The 16,042-nt window shown below is 41.8% G+C and overlaps 3 protein-coding genes across 4 annotated transcripts; all 3 read right to left on the minus strand.

Moving 5' to 3' along the window:
- Positions 1-14: 14 nt before the first annotated feature.
- On the minus strand, positions 15-2,122 carry LOC132788192 (fat-body protein 1). The gene is made up of 2 exons (XM_060795524.1): positions 1,825-2,122; positions 15-1,769 (listed from the first exon to the last, which is right to left on the minus strand). The coding sequence occupies exons 1-2, from the start codon at positions 2,062-2,064 to the stop codon at positions 15-17; spliced, it is 1,995 nt and encodes a 664-aa protein (XP_060651507.1). The 5' UTR covers positions 2,065-2,122.
- Positions 2,123-2,519: 397 nt separating this feature from the next.
- LOC132789577 (peroxisomal ATPase PEX1) lies at positions 2,520-16,005 on the minus strand. 2 transcript variants are annotated; one of them, XM_060797675.1, is made up of 9 exons: positions 15,780-16,005; positions 15,553-15,679; positions 15,338-15,441; positions 14,209-14,323; positions 12,555-14,153; positions 11,691-11,887; positions 11,013-11,636; positions 2,791-2,894; positions 2,520-2,722 (listed from the first exon to the last, which is right to left on the minus strand). In XM_060797675.1, the coding sequence occupies exons 1-9, from the start codon at positions 15,870-15,872 to the stop codon at positions 2,653-2,655; spliced, it is 3,033 nt and encodes a 1,010-aa protein (XP_060653658.1). In that variant the 5' UTR covers positions 15,873-16,005; the 3' UTR covers positions 2,520-2,652. The 2 variants fall into 2 exon arrangements, with proteins under 2 accessions (XP_060653658.1, XP_060653659.1); XM_060797676.1 differs by lacking the exons at positions 2,520-2,722; positions 2,791-2,894 and adding an exon at positions 7,139-7,228.
- LOC132789576 (fibroblast growth factor receptor homolog 2) lies at positions 2,893-7,090 on the minus strand. Its single transcript, XM_060797674.1, has 2 exons — positions 4,430-7,090; positions 2,893-3,636 (listed from the first exon to the last, which is right to left on the minus strand). Exons 1-2 carry the CDS (start codon positions 7,088-7,090, stop codon positions 3,055-3,057), a joined length of 3,243 nt encoding a protein of 1,080 aa, XP_060653657.1. The 3' UTR covers positions 2,893-3,054.
- Positions 16,006-16,042: the final 37 nt, after the last annotated feature.

Consider the following 16,042-nt stretch of genomic DNA (forward strand, 5'->3'; position numbering starts at 1 on the left):
TACTAAAGATCAGTTTAGAATAACTCAATAGCTTTGTGATAGACAACCACATCAAATTGAGAGCTTGTCAGCAAATGAGCTATGCAATCCATCTCTTCGCTAGCAGCCCAAGTACAACCTGAGCTCTTTTCGTCCGTAAACCAAGAATGAATCTCTATAAGCAACTGAAGTTTTAAACCTTCAACAGTGCCTCGAGGAAGCAGCAAATGATGAGGAAATGAACAGTCTCTAGAAACGTCGTCATCCAATGGCTGCTTTGCCTCATACATATCACTGAGTGTGTGCAACGTTGGAGCAGTGGCAAAGTGACGTTCGAATTGATTGTCACCAGTTGTCAAGAAGCTGACAAAACTGTCGAGCAGCAACCTAGGCGAATTCTTGTTTCCTGTGGGCAGCAGATAACTTTTGATCAAAACTTTTTTTGGAGTCGGTGCAAAGATGTGATAGCTGATGTTGAAGGACTTGTGATTCAAACGCATGTGACGTGCCACAAGGCGACGCCGCAGCAAACGCAGATTATTGCGTTGTGTTTGCAGCAGCTGCTGGTCCATTAAATTGATTAGATCGCTATCCACCAACTGATCAAAGGTTTCCAAGTGTCCCACGAGAATGTGTCTCAAGTGCAACTGTTGCTTTTGCTGCTTGTGATGTTGCTGCAATGGCTGTTTGTTGGAAAATCGTTGCTCGTAGCCAGTAATTAGTTGTGCCAGTTGCAGCAGCAGTACACGATAAAAGGGATCCCTCAAATTGGAGGTAGCCATGCCCAGCAGATTGGGCTGCAAGCGATCACCATTGATGGCCTGACTCAGTTGTCTGAAGAGCTGCCAGTAACGTGAGGCGATCACGCGACCCACTGTGCACATTGTTTGCATTTCATGCTCATCTTTTAGCTCTTTATCAATTTGATTGCGGAGCTCTTCGATCGATTCGTTTATCAGCTGCAACACGGCATCGGCATTGAGGCCTGTGCTTGCTTTGTATGGCACTCCTCCGGTCGTCAGCAGCGTGGACTCAATGAATTGCAGGGAACTTGTGCCATTTTGGGCCAACTGCTCGAGCTGCAAAAGAGCGGCGAACTGTCTGATGTTGTGCATTAGCAGCAGATAATCTTGGGGTCTGGTTGGATTCCCACTCAGCCTGCGTTCATCACGCTCATCGTGCAATGCCATTAAACGATCGCCGTCTACTATAGCTGAACCCTGATCTGCAATAATGAGTCGACTGATAAGTCTATTCCAATAACCATTCAGCTCCACATCCAAGCTAATCAGTGTCGTGCGAGATTTCTTCGCTTGGATGACCATTAGAGAGGTGGGCATCCATTCTACTTGATGTGGATTCCATGGCCTCAAGGATTTGGGATAGAGAATTCCAGCGATTGTCTCTTGCCAGCTGCGTTTGCGACTGATTGTTGGCACTGGCGCCAACTGCTGCCAATAGACGAGTTGTGCTTCAAGGATGATCTCTTTATCGAAGTACAGCTGTGGCAGCACCTCATGCATGGCAGGCAACCTGAGATCCCCACAATCTTCCCTATCGTCCACTGCCATCTGGAGTGCGTTCACAAAGAGCACGGGATGAAAGTGAATGCGGGCGAAGCAAGCGTTGCGTTGAAAGATTTTCCAATTCTTAGCGAGCACCAGAAAACGATAAACGCCCAGCAGTTGATGGGGCAGCTCCTGCTGCACCTGACTGTAGATGCCATACGGACGCAATATGCGATGCTGATGAACTGCATCCATAAACTCCAACAGCAATGGCCAAGTGCCCTGGGAAATATAAACACCTATGAGACTCCATCGAATGACATTTTAGTTCACTCACTGTTTCATAATCCTCTGGATTTTCATTGAGCTCATGACCCATTTCAATCAGTTCCTGTTGCAATAGCGGCTTGTGTACCTGCAGCATAAGGTCCAGCAGAAAACGCTGTCTCAACGCCCAAGGTGATATCTCCACATCTTCACTAGATTCATCTGGCCTCCAGCGTGAGACAAATGCCCAACCGTTGACGCAGCATGTTAAGCTTAAAGTTCCAAGAAGCACAACTGATGCATCAAGCATTTTGATTTAAATGAACTCTGATTGCATACAACGTCTGGCTGATCTCATGATTTTTCAGAGTATTCTACATATTCAAAGATTGGCATGCATTATACATATGTACATATGCCGCAGACGTATCTCTCTCAAATATTATCTGAAATAACCAGGGATTGGAAGTCTACGATTGGCACAGCCGAGAAAATACTTTAATGTGCTGAGATTATTTGTAATTCATTTTTCAATATTAATTTTCAGTTAAAAAAGCTACAATCGAGTGCGCTCGATCTAAGTGGGATAAAATCTAAAATCAAATATGCCAAAAACTATACTTCGTATATCGATATACTACTACATTCAAAATATACTATAGAATACCAAAGCATCCGCCTATTTCAAATGTTTTGATTTAAGGTAATTTTATTTAGTTATAAATAAAACAAAAACCTCTTAAAAAATGTATATTTTATTTTGCTTGTATAAACCAAAAAAATAAAATATTTTACAATGCCAAAAACATAAACATCTTCTATAGAAAATAGAATTTTTAGTTGATCAGATTTAACTAGCCAATCTGTTCTCTACATTAACTTAAATTAGTCTCTAGAGCTATGCCAATGTGGCTCGCTTGGCCACAAAATCCCTGGAGCCCTTCTCCTTGTTCGTAAAGCGTGCGTACCTTTAAAATATAAAAGTAAATTACATTAAATATACATCTAAAGATGGTTAATAAGTATTAAAACTTACGTTTTCTTATACTTGGCCACATCGGCAGTGCTCAACGATGGGCGGGTCGTTTGGAAGGATTCGATGAGATGTTTTTGCTTCACTAAAATTTTCTTTGGCAATTTCTGTCGAGTGGAATGTAAAAGACATTTGATTAAATTGCTTGCCTGCTATTATGAATGTATTCGAATGACATGTTTATTAATGAGTATTTTGGGGTTTTGATTCGATGCTCGATGAAAGTGTCTTGTTAAAGCCATAGACATAGATATACACTTATGCTAATTAATTAAACTTATAGGTATATTGATATCTAAGGGGTGAAGTCTCTCGGAATGTTTCTGTTTCGGAGCCTTCGCCCTCATCGTCTGAGGACGGCGGCGTCTCCAACATTGGCATCGATAGATCCAAATAGGCATCGTTCGGATTACTGCTATACTGCTGCAGTATGCCATCGAAACTCTCGACCAGCTCGGCGAATGTTGGCCTCACTGATGACTCAAAGTTCCAGCACTGTCGCATCACCAAATAGATGTTGAGTGTGCACATTGCTGGCTTCTCCATGCGCTGTCCAGTGATTAGATAACTGTACAGTTCCTCTGCTGACATTATATTCGGATAAGGCTGTTCGCCATAGGTCATTATCTCCCATAAGAGCACACCGTAGCTCCAGACATCGGTCTGCGAGTCGTAGAACTTTTCCTGCAGTGATTCAGGTGCCATCCATTTGATGGGCAAACGTCCATTGGTGTTTTTGCGATAGTAATCCGTATCCTGTATATCTCTGGCCAATCCAAAGTCAGCTATTTTCATCACATAGTTGTCACTAACTAGCACATTACGCGCTGCCAAATCTCGATGAATGCACTGTAAAATGATTCAAATAATAAATCAACTAGTCTTCAAATTTTCTTGTTTCGGATCACAGTCGTTTCTCGAGGAGTTTTACCCTTCTAAATGACTATAACTCTCTAAACTTTTTCAGTTCGTCTGACGATAGTAACTTTGAAACTCACAACTCTCCGAAATTCGAATTCGGCAGAATCTTAATGAATCGATGCTGGTAGTTACGAAATTCAAATTCCTTCTACATCTGCTTATATATTTTACAACTTAGATCTTTAGTATATTTTTAAGCAAGTTTTTTCAATTTCATATTTATACATTGAACGCTTTAAGTAAAACATTTTCTAAATCGTTCAGAAATAACAATAAAATATAATGGCAAAATGATTCAAATATTCGCTGTGCTCTTATATATACTCAAAATCTACAGACTATAATTGGAAAAGTCACTGGGATATACAAGTTTTTTGGCATGATCGGACAATTAAGTTTGGGTGCTTGCTGGGTTAGCAGTTAACAAATATCATAAGCAAATTTAAGAATTTTACAACATTTGAAATTATTATAAGCTTAAGAAAAGTTTTGAAAGAGAATAAATTCAAGTTATTAAAGTTTTTTTCAATTCTGATATGAACGTTATAATTGTTTGAACATATTTTCGCTTTCTTTCATATATTTTTCGATTCGCGTTTTACTGCACTTCCACTGCAACTACTTTAATCTTTTTATTTATAAATTAATCTCTCTTCTCCTTAAGTATTTTCTTCCCACCCTGATACCGACTCAAGAAAGACTACAAAATTCGAATTCTTACCCGTCGCGAAGCTAAATACTCCATGCCGCGTGCTATCTGGAAGGCAAACATGATGAGCTCCTTCTCGCCCAGCTGCGGCTGTCGCACCATAGCTCTGTCGTCCAGATAGCCATCGCTGTCGCTGCGTCTCTGCAATGTGCCCGGGCGATTTTGCTTGAGAAAATCCTTGAGATTGCCGTGCGGCGCATACTCGACGATGACCCACAGCGGTCCATTCTGACTGCAGCAGCCGAGCAAATTGATGATGTTGATGTGCTTGCCAATCATTTTCATCACCTCCATTTCGCGCACCAAACTGGCCATATCCGCATCCGTGTGCTCCTCCTTCACCATCTTCACGGCGACAATTGTTCCCATGCCATTCGCTGCAGATGGCGGACTACGAGGCAAACCATCCGCCTCGGCCATGACGACACGTCCAAAGGCGCCCTCGCCTAATATAGAGCCCAATGCCAACTGCTGTCTGGGTATCTCCCAGTTCGAGTCCAGCGGGAACTCGTACTCATTGAAGGCCTGTGCGGGATCCGAAGAACTCCCCGTTGTGGTGTTCGAAAAAGTCGTGCGCTGCTTTTCAATCTTGATGACCGGTATTTGCAGATCACCGCCACACGAGCTGCCCTCGAGACTGGCGGGCTTGTAGATGATGACCTTCTTGGTCCACTGATGCACCGTTTCGATGCGATGCTTGAGCAGCTTCTCACGACGCAAGCGCCGCAGTATGTACATGATGAAGGCGCTGCCAAGCAGCAAAGTGGAGACAATCATCACCACAGCCACAGTGAAGCCCACGGGATGCGATCGCAGCAATTCGCTAACGTGCAGAAAAGGCAGATGATCGACGACATGCAGATAGAGACTGGCATTGCTGGTACCCAGATTATTGGAGCTCATGCAGGTGTACCAACCCTCATCCGCGTGCGTCACATTGCTGAGCACCAGCATCGGATGCTCCTCCGTCGAGTTGGCTGCCATGTCGATCACTGTGAGCTCTTGCTCGGGCAAGGGCAGCGACAACGTTTGATTATTGTTGCCATTTGTGCGATTCTTTGACCGCACACGATACCAGCTAGTTTTCGCTGCCAGATTCGAGACAACATCACACTTGAGTTTCACCTGCGTGTTGATCAGCGCCGTCTTGTTATCGGGCACTCGGATGATGGGCGAGGCGCGTATTATGTCCGTCACACGCACATTGTACTCGAAGTGAATGCAGCCGAGCGTGTTGCACACTTTGCACATGTACAGCGCCGTGTCCGTTTGAATGGAGTCCTCGATAATGAGACTCCAACGTCGATACTTGAAGGTGCCGAATTGTCGATCCAACGGTCGATAGCCGGTCTGATCTTTGTTGAATGTCCACGTTATATTGGCCGCGGGATTCGCCTTACTGGGACATGCCAAAATGATCGTTTTGCCCGACACCCCGTGCTGCAGATAGTTCAATTCCTTTTTGAAGATGGGCGCAAATTGAACGCTACCGCTTTCAATATCATCGCGATCATCATCGGTAATAGTCGCTGCAGTTGTTGTTGTCGTCGTCGTCGTTGTGGACTTGGTTGTGGCCACAGTTGTGCTACGCTCTGTGGTTGTTGTTGCTGCCGGTGGCAGTATATCTAAGTAGCCAGCTCCTAAAGAACGTCCGAAGGAATTGCTGGCCAAACAAATGTACCAGCCACCATCGGCAGGCTCCACGCTGCCCAGCTCCAGCAAATCTTTGGCATTACCGAGCATGATATCCACTTCGCGGATGTCTCCCAGCTGCAGTCGTTGCAACAGCGCCTCAATGTTGCCCGGATGATGCGGTCGCAGCCAAGTGATCTTTGACTTCAACTCAGCCGGTTCCAAGCGGCAATCGAAGCGCGAATGTTCACCCTGCGGCAAACTAATATTCTGCGGATAACCAGGCGTCAATTGCGGCGCCTCCAAGCGTATAGTGTTGCTGTCGGTGCCATTGATGCTGCAATGCCAGTCGCCAGCATCGTTGGGTTGCAGCTGCAACACGTGCAGCGATTGCTTCTCGAATTGCATACGATTTCCATTGTGATACCAGCTAATGCTGCCACCGAGCGACTCGATGCCATCGACAATGCTGCATTTCAACTGGACTCCCAATGCATCTGGCGATTGCTTACTGACACTCAAGTCGATGGCCTTAAAGCTGGCCAAATCGGTGTCGCTTTGTCGATTGCTGTTGCCAATCCGCAACGTCAGATTAGCCCACTTGACCTGCTCATATTGACAGGCATAGCGTCCCGATCGCTCGGCCTGTGCTCGCTCCAGCAGCCAATAACTGCCGCGTCGCATTGCGCGATCCTCATAGTACCAGATGGCTGTGGATGGCGGGCAGTAGAGTGTTATGTCGAGATCGTCGGGCAGATGACGTTGACCCGCCTGCGTCTGTTGCCTCAGCACATCGATGAGGCAACTGTGCTTCTCCAACTGGCAGTCCAAAGAGTTGCTGTCGCTGCCTCGGCTGATGCTGCCGCTGCTGTTGTGGATGTTGCTGATGATGACGATGACGATGGCACTAAAGATGATCAGCAGATTTTGCATTGTCAAGTGTAGAACGCGTCGTGTTGTTATTACAAATGTGATTGCTGTTTGCTTTGCTCTTGCCAAAAGTTGTGTGTTGCCTCTTTTGTTTTTTGTTCTTTTTTGCATTCGTTTTCACATTTTATCTTTTGCTACTATTATTACTATTTGTGTGTTATAATTTATGGACTATCAGTTAAGCAATTGCCGTAGCTCTAGCGACTTTTTTGCGTCTTCTTCTTTTCAATATTCGACACAAAAATAAATCTAAAGAAAAGACAAATGGTAGCACTTCAGACGAGTTTGTTCGATTGCGAGATACCCCGTAGTTTTTTGTGTTATATAAAGGAACACAAGTATGAGCTCTTTACGAAGACAGGCACATAAAATATAGATATTTAATATTGCAAGTTTCAAAAGAATATTCTAAGCACAATTTAAAATGAACTGTTACTCTTAGACTTAAGAAAACAATGTTTAGAATATAATCTTAATTCCCAACAGATAACAATTCTCTTTAATAATTATGTGCGAGTTCACCTCATTATTCTCAACTAAACGTATTTGCGAATGTTAAAAGAAAAGGTGTGCAAAAATCTGAGCACAACGTGAATTGCATTTTTACCAAACAATTTTCTGCTTAGCAAAATTGAGTAACTTTGACTTTGACAGTTCCTAAGATACGTTTTGTTTTAAGTTCCGAACCCTTGCCTATGATGCACAAAATAAACAGATACTTCCGTTGCCTAACGTTATCCCCAAGCCTATTATACCCAACTGCCCAATTGATACCGCGTGCAAAAAAGAGGGGACAAAAAGAAGAGGTAACCATTATGTGCACTGCCTTTGTAATGAGCTACACACTTGGTTGTTGTCGTTGTTGTCAACGCGATGTATTCGTATAACCCAAGTCCAGTGTCTATATTTGTTTGTCTATATATGCGAGACATCGGGCCACATGCCAAATGCGTTAAATGTCGTCATTTCCATTGATACAACTACAATAAAGCAGCAGAAACTACAAAAACAACAGCTACAGCAACAACTTCGTACAGTTAGAAATTTTTGATGCAATATTAATAATAATCATCGGGTGAATTGTTAAGATCAACATAGCCAACTTTTATGAAGCACAGTGGTAAAGATATATAGTATCTACTATTTAAATTGTTACGAAGATGTTGAGAATTGTTTCACTATTATTGATTACCTAATAAAACTTTACTTTTTTACTATACTTTACTTTACTTTTGTGATTATAATACAAGAAACTCTATTAAAATACTTGTATACATGAAATTACATTTTTTAATTTGGACACAAGATTTCAAAATATGCAATAGGAAATTGTTTTTGAAGAATCAATAATCATTCATTCTAATTGCTTTTCTGAAAAAATTTCATTTTTATTGTTAATATTAATAGCTTTTAATTCCTGAGAAATCCCATTTTAAAATTTGCAATAATCATGATTTTAATACTTAAATACTGATAATGATTCTAATTAATACATAAATATAAATCGCTGGTAATTAAATATAAAGATCGGTACCAATTACTGATAAGATTTTCAATAACAATTGCTTAATTAGTGTGTCAACTTGTTGCTTTTTTTATAAATACAACGTAATATTTTGAAATTTAATATTTTCTTGTAATATTTATATTTCTATCGAGTATAGAACTGCAACCAAAATCTTAATTGATCGGAACCTAATATTTTCTCGTAACACTTAAATACATTAATATTGAATAGAAATCTGCAATAAAGTTCAAAGTTAATCGAAACGTAATATTTTCTCGTAAAGTTTAAGAACATTTTAGAAGTGTTAAGCTGAAAATTTTATTGTAGAACTTTAGCCTTCTGAACCACTGTGCACTAATGAAAAATATTTTATATTTTTTATGGCAACTGCTATTCCCTGTTGTTGTTGTAAATATTGTTGCGCTTAGTGTTGTTGTAGCAGCATTTGGTTTTGGTAGTTGATGTTGTTGTTGTTGCTATTGCTTTTTTGCCGGTGCTGATTTTTGTTTGATATATGCACACACGTCGCGATATTTAATTTATTCAATTCCTTCGTTATTTTTTTTAAGTTTTTTTTTCTACTTTTTTTGTTGCCATCTTGATTGTTGTTGTCGGCAGACAAAACGCGTGTGTTTTGAAGTATGTATTATTATTATTATTTGCATTGTTGTTGTTGGCGTTGTTGGCGCTGCTTTTCTTGTATTGCCAAGTCATTGAAATGATGGCCCAAAATGAAACACTCACAAATGGCTAGAAACGTTTAAGTCTCGCGCCTCAGTCGCAGTATTATTAATTATTAGAAACGATGAACTTTACTTTATTTTTTTTTTTTTTGTTTGCTGTTGTTGTTGTTTTTATTTGATTTGTTTGGCTCGAACATTTGCAAAATTTATCACCTGCTCGCGAATGTAAAATACTTGCGACATTTTTGGAAATGCGAATAACTCTATTAGGAAATTTGTGAAATCATTTAAATTTATTTGTCAGCAGCGTATTCATGAATTGGAATCGAAATGATATATATACGATATACACGATTACATTCTGCAGTCTGAGCACGCGGCGTGACAAGAGATATATGCGACATTTATGTTAATTTATATTTGCTGCTTATTAGTTTATTTCACTATAACTTTTTGTGTATAATTTATTCGAGTTTTTCATTTGGCATTTACGCCTTGAATGAATTTTTTCTGTTGTATTTTACAGTGCTGCAGACATTTTTATGCACTCATTCATTTGGTTTTTATCTGAAATTTTGATTTGCATTTCACTTGACTTGAGTTTATTTATTTTCTTAAGCGATCACAAGCCATGTCCACATACACAAATCTTTATTTTTGTTTTGCCCAAAAAAATCACGTTCTTTGTCTTATTGGCACCGCCAAAAAAAAGACCAAAATGTCTTTTGTTTTTTTGACAGTGTTTTTATTGTGGTCTCTTTGATTTTGTATTTTTTGTTCCTTTGGCAAGCGCCCTTTCTGAACTCTGAGCGCATTTCCGCTTCGTTGGCAAGACTTCAAGACTTGCGGCCCCCGCGTCCCCCTTTTGCGGGGGGAGACAAGTGTTGCCAACTTCCGTTGCAGTTGGCGTTGCGAACCGTACCGTAAATGTCCAGCTTAGTGTGGAGTTTTGTATGAACCAACCGATTTGCTTGAATGTGCGCGCACAACTGAAAGTAACGATCGATTCAAAACCGAAACTTTTTAACGACACGACCAACGACGACGACGACGACGATGATCGGCTGACGACGCAACATTACCGACGACATCGTGGAAACGCACACACACACACACACAGATACCAATACATATTCAGGTTTATAGATAGTAACATAAGATACTCGATGGGGGAGTACTTGGTATTTGTTCCATAATATTTATACAAGTTGCGCATAAATCACACACACACACAATGTTTGCGATCCTTTGCAGCAGCTCCTGCGATTCTCTCTCTTTTTTACCTGTTTTCCTTTTCCTTTGCGTTTTCGTTTTTTCCTTTTATTCTAAGCATGTGTTGTGGATTGTTGAGGATTTACTTTAAAGAGACCCTCTGCATGGTTTCGCTTGCATTCTTTATTATTATCGCGGCCCTTGAGCTATGTTTATGTGCGCCGGCGGCTTTAATTTATGCACAAGAAACAACAACAAAATGTGTCCATAGTTGTTGTTGGTCTACGTGCGCATGCGCGATAATCGCATATCAATAAGGAAATATCCGTTACGTGACTTATATATCTAAAAACCTTACAGCCAACAGTGTGCTGCAGGTTGAAATTTTGTTTCTTTTGGTTGTCTGCAGTGCAGCACCCGCATCAGGCGAAACCTAATCCTGATCCAGATGCCAGTCACGTGCCGCAGAAAACCCCAAAAATAGTAAATAGCTAACATGCACTTGTCCCAGCCCTTGGGAACGGAAGAGCTAACTGGTTGGCTTTAACAAGAACTTTCCACATTTCCGGTCATCATCGAACAACAGGTTTATGCATATACCTTTCTCCCTCCTCACAGTTTTCACACTCACCTCATGTCCGAATTGTGCCAGCGCCTCCTTAACCGCTGCCATGTTCGCCGAGGTCAGAATGCTTTGTATATCGGCGCCTGTATAGTTTTGTGTGCGTCCCGCAAAATAATCAAAGTCCACGCATTCATCCAGATTCAACGTGGAGCTGAGTGCCTCAAAGATGCTCACACGAGCCACCGCATCCGGCAACGGACACTCAACCAAACGATCTATGCGACCCGAACGCAACAGCGCTGGATCAAGTAGCTCAGGTCGCGATGTGGCCGCTATAACGGTGACGCCCTGTAGCCCCTCGACGCCATCGAGCTCGGTGAGCAGCTGATTGACCACACGATCTGTCACACCTGTGGAGTCGTGGCCACGCTTTGGTGCCAAGCTGTCAAACTCATCGAAGAAGAGCACACAGGGTTTGGCACTGCGCGCTCGATTAAACAGATTGCGCACGTTCTCCTCGCTCTGGCCAATGTATTTAGCTAACAACTCAGGTCCCTTCACCGAGATGATGCGCAGACTCCAACTGCTGGCCAGCTGAGATACCAAGAAGGTTTTGCCAGTGCCAGGCGGACCATAAAGAAGCACTCCTGCCTGATTGCGCAGCGGCGATGAGTTGAATATTGTTGGATACTGAGAAAAAAAGCGGATTAATTACGAGCTCAATCAAAAGTGAAGCCCACTCACCATTGAGGGCCACATGAGCACCTCCTCGAGCACAGTGACCACACTTTCGAGGCCAGGCAGCTCCTCGACGCTCATCTCATTCGCAGCGGACTCGGCGCCAGTCTTTTGATTGCTTTGTATGCCCTGCAGGCAATAGGAATTCGTGTGCTCCAGCGAGTCAATCAGCTGCTCATTGGTCAGCATCGGCTGCGCTTTGCCTAAAAAGTGAAGGAAAGCGAAGGTTTTGTGAGCTCGACTGTGGATTACTCGCGACACAATTATAGATAAAAGAAAAACAACTGGTAACTGAAATTGTTCTAGGTATAAACCCTTCTTAATTGCATCCTTTTTTCCTATGAAAGCCCGATTATATTCTGTTTCCGACATCGTCTTTCTCTAATTACATTAATCTGTTTAAGTAGATAAGTTCAAATTGGGCTGTCCTCCTATCTTGTAATATAATATTATTTCATGTTCACTTGTTCAAAGAAAGTTTTTTAAAATATAATAAAAAATTACTTCGATCGTAATGAAACTTTTAAAAATCCCTTAAAATATAGTTATTATTATGTCCACTAAAAGTCGTAGAAATGAAAATTAGTTATTCTGAAAGGACCGAGTTCTATAATAAATGACAGTTGCTATAAGTATTGTCATAACATTTGATAGCTTTAGAGCTTATACTGTTTAAAGTTGACTTTTCAGGTGAACAGACAATCAGACGATTATAGTCCTTTATAAACACACGTTATGAGATTGGAAATGACTGCTTCAAACATAAATATTTAGTTGGGACTAACTTATATCTCCCTGCAACTCTATAACTAAAGTATTTAAATAGCAAAGTGTCAAGTACACAAATTATTTCTCGATTCATTTACTTACTGATGCGATATGCATAGAAGATAGCACGCTCCACAAACTGCACGAGATCGCACTTGCGATAGCCCTCGGTTAGATTCGAGAACTTGACCACATCCAAATCCCTGGACGCAATGTGACTACACAGTTCACGCAGGATGGTCTCACGATCGGCACGCTCCAAGCTGGGCAGTCGGGCAACCGTTTGGAACAGATGTCGACCACGCGGCGCACTCAGGCGCTTATTCAGCGTCTGCAGCTCATTGACGGTGGCAATGACAGCAATGGCGTTGCTACTCGTATACTGCATGATCAATTGATGCACTGTATCCGCCATGCGATTGAAGTATTCACCATCCTGGCTCGACTGTTCGCCTGCAGAATGCGCGAGCACATCCAGATTCTCGAGAACAACGATGGCGGGTGCATGTTGCAGGCAGCTGGTGAAAATGTTGCGTAAATCCTTCTGTATGGATTCCGTTTTGCGACCCTTGCTGCGCGAGCAGTAGAATATGTCAAAGTAGCAATAGTCCGGCTGTCGTGACAACTGCTCCAAAATGCGCTCCACCAGCACCGTTTTGCCAGTGCCAGCGGCACCTGTAAGCAAAACATTGCCCTGACGCAGCACAGAATTCTGTGCGTTGAGACACAGATTCATGCGCAACTCGCTGACTACTTGATCGACAATCTTATCATACTCGGGCAGTCGTATGAGATCCTTGACACTCAGTGGCGTTATTGCAGCTGGCTTTTCCTTGATGATCTCATTAACGGGACGCACCAGATCGGCAGCGTAGATTTTCGACTCTTTCAGGAATTGTGCATCCACAACACAATAGCGAAAATGTTCGGGTAAAATGCCCACGGTGACGAGCAAATCGTCTTCGAGGCGCACCACTTCCTCCTGGTTGAACAACATGGGCGCCTTTTGTGTGCGCTCAATCACAAAACGCTTAAATGCATTCTCCATGATCTTGTAGTGCGTCTTCTTGTGCGCAAACAGCTCGATCTTCTCCACGAAATTGACCACAGTCACCTTGGGACGCAGCACAACACGCTCCAGCTCCTTGATGTTTAGCAGCTTCATTAAATTCGCATTCAGCTCAATCGAGGGATGAATTGTGGCTGGCAATTCATCGTTCTCCTCATCCTCATCGCTTACGAGATGCACTCGCACATAGTACTCCTTATCGGAAGATGTCTTCATACTGTAGAACTGTTCCAGATCCATGAACTCAGGCAAATGCGACTGTCGAATGTAAACATCCGATTCCTGCGCCTTTTCGTGCCACAATCCGCGTATAACCCGAAACTCAAACACGCCTGAGCTCTCACGTCGCAAATCCTTCTTCAAGCGTTGCATATGATCCTGTCGCTTGTTGCGCTGCAGATTGCTCTTCACGTTGCTCATTGTTGCTGAGTGTGCAAGCCCTGGAGTTGTGACTAAATCATCACGCACTTGAGCGCTGGTTTTACTACGCGAAAGTTTGCTGCTCTCTTCATCGTTGCCATTGACAGTGGAAGTTGCATTGCCATTGGTCAGTGCTTTGTACAGATTGGGAGCCACCACCAGCTCAGTATTATGATCAATGCGCCCATAACCCATGTGTGGCTTCAAGCGATCTTTAATGCGTACAGAATTAGTTGTGGTGCATCAAAATTATTTCAGAATATTTACCCACTGTCAGCGCCACTTGCATCGACTTGTTAATCCAAACAAGCAAAATCTGCGATGAGTTCACAATGCGTGTCTGCTCCAGAACGCTGCCAGAGATCTTCTCAGTGCTTAGTTCCTAAATCATAATATTTGATAGATTGTTAAATGAATGAATCATTAAAAAAGTTAAATAAAAGGAATGTACAAAAGAAATCTTAAAAATATCTTTCACTATCTGTGCTTTAACCATCATGAATTACTTTGTTGTTGTTTTTTTTTTATAGCTATTTCTATAAATCTTCCAAATAAAATTAAATATGTACAATAGGTGTAGGTTAAATAATTATATCGTTTCTTCTATAATATTCCATAATATGTTCAACATTAATTTCAATATAAGTGTAAAAATCTAAAAAAAAAAAAAAACTGAAACAAAAGCCTAAGCAGCTGTGGTTGTTCTTTTTCCCCAATATCATAACTATAAGCACAAGAGAAACTAAATAAATAATAAACAAATGCTATCACTAAAAATTCTTCATCATTCTAGCCCTGTCTATTATATTTTGATTCAACAATGCCCGAAGTGACACATAATTGGCAAATTATGTGCTCGTGGCATCCAACTAAACTATATGTATAGTCGGTTTTAAATTCTTCAACTAAATGTTTTTTTTTATTCTTTTTCTAACAATAAAGATGCGCATAAAATGTATAAACTACACAAACGACAATCTTAATTTCATTTTTTAGAATTCACTTTTTGAGGTATATCACATACTATAAAAACACTAGACAAAAAAAATAGCTATTTTTGATATACAATTCAACATTTGAATTAATCACACGCGATAACATCGCTTTCAACCGCCATTTGCTTACAGCGATTGCCGCATATCGATAGCTTTTTACGGTTTAACATGTCCGTTACTTGTAAAATACTCATCGCCGATAGAGAAAACCCCCCGTTGGGGTCAATGGCAATGCCGGCAAAAACTAACGACCGCACATAAATAAACACTTAATGCACGCCCGCGCCAAAAGCTAATCCGATATAAAAAATTATTTTTATCTGGCCGCAGCAGCAGCACATACCTCAACACAAACAAGCACACACACACGCACACACGTACGCATAGAACTAAACACTCACAATGATCTCCCAATCTTTGGCCGAGACGGGAGTGACGTGAACGCTGCGCAGATTTAGGACGTCAGCGATGAGGGCGCACTTGACCAAGTCATTTTCATGCAGACCTATGGCAAAAGCAAAAGAGAGACAGAGAGAGCAAAGTGCATTTAGCGTATAGAACCGATATTATGGCATTTTGGCAACACATTAGCACATCCGCTAGTTAAGTAACTCACCGAGCTCCTTGGCCGCCCTGGCATTGATCCCAATTTCAGTGTCTTTGATGCCACCGCCGCCCGCCTGCGGTGCCCACGATGCATAGTGCACACGTCCATTGTACTGAAGGCTAAGACAGCCCGTATCCTATGATTTAGTAATAATAACACCATTCAAATATGCATATAGGGGCTTATCTAATCTTCGCGCCCATTGACCCCTTAGAAGTTGACTTTTGGACACTTACATAGGTGGAGACAACACCATAATATTGTTCCGGTAGTAGCAGAAAATTGTTTCTAATTGGTCGATAAACCACTTTAAACGTACTTTTAAACATTCTCACTGCAGGCGCGCACTATTTAATAAACAATTTAATACGAACTTTTCGTTTGCGTTAGCCTTTAATTCATTTTTAAACACAAATTCCAATAGGAGCGAAATTCTTTCAAACAGCTGTGCGACTCTCACGACTGGACTGAAGCAAACTAGAGATGGTCATTGTGAGAT

The sequence above is a fragment of the Drosophila nasuta genome, chromosome 3, assembly GCF_023558535.2.
Source record: "Drosophila nasuta strain 15112-1781.00 chromosome 3, ASM2355853v1, whole genome shotgun sequence".
NCBI classification, from domain to species: domain Eukaryota; kingdom Metazoa; phylum Arthropoda; class Insecta; order Diptera; family Drosophilidae; genus Drosophila; species Drosophila nasuta.

Coding starts and splice junctions, on each gene's coding strand:
- LOC132788192 (XM_060795524.1), bottom strand. CDS start 2,064: ATGCTTGATGCATCAGTTGTGCTTCTTGGAACTTTAAGCTTAACATGC. Junction 1,770..1,824: donor ATCCAGAGGATTATGAAACA/GTGAGTGAACTA, acceptor TATATTTCCCAG/GGCACTTGGCCATTGCTGTT.
- LOC132789577 (XM_060797675.1), bottom strand. CDS start 15,872: ATGTTTAAAAGTACGTTTAAAGTGGTTTATCGACCAATTAGAAACAAT. Junction 15,442..15,552: donor CAGGGCGGCCAAGGAGCTCG/GTGAGTTACTTA, acceptor CTTTTGCCATAG/GTCTGCATGAAAATGACTTG. Junction 11,637..11,690: donor TGCTCATGTGGCCCTCAATG/GTGAGTGGGCTT, acceptor TTTTTTTCTCAG/TATCCAACAATATTCAACTC.
- LOC132789576 (XM_060797674.1), bottom strand. CDS start 7,090: ATGCAAAAAAGAACAAAAAACAAAAGAGGCAACACACAACTTTTGGCA. Junction 3,637..4,429: donor AGTATTTAGCTTCGCGACGG/GTAAGAATTCGA, acceptor ATCATTTTACAG/TGCATTCATCGAGATTTGGC.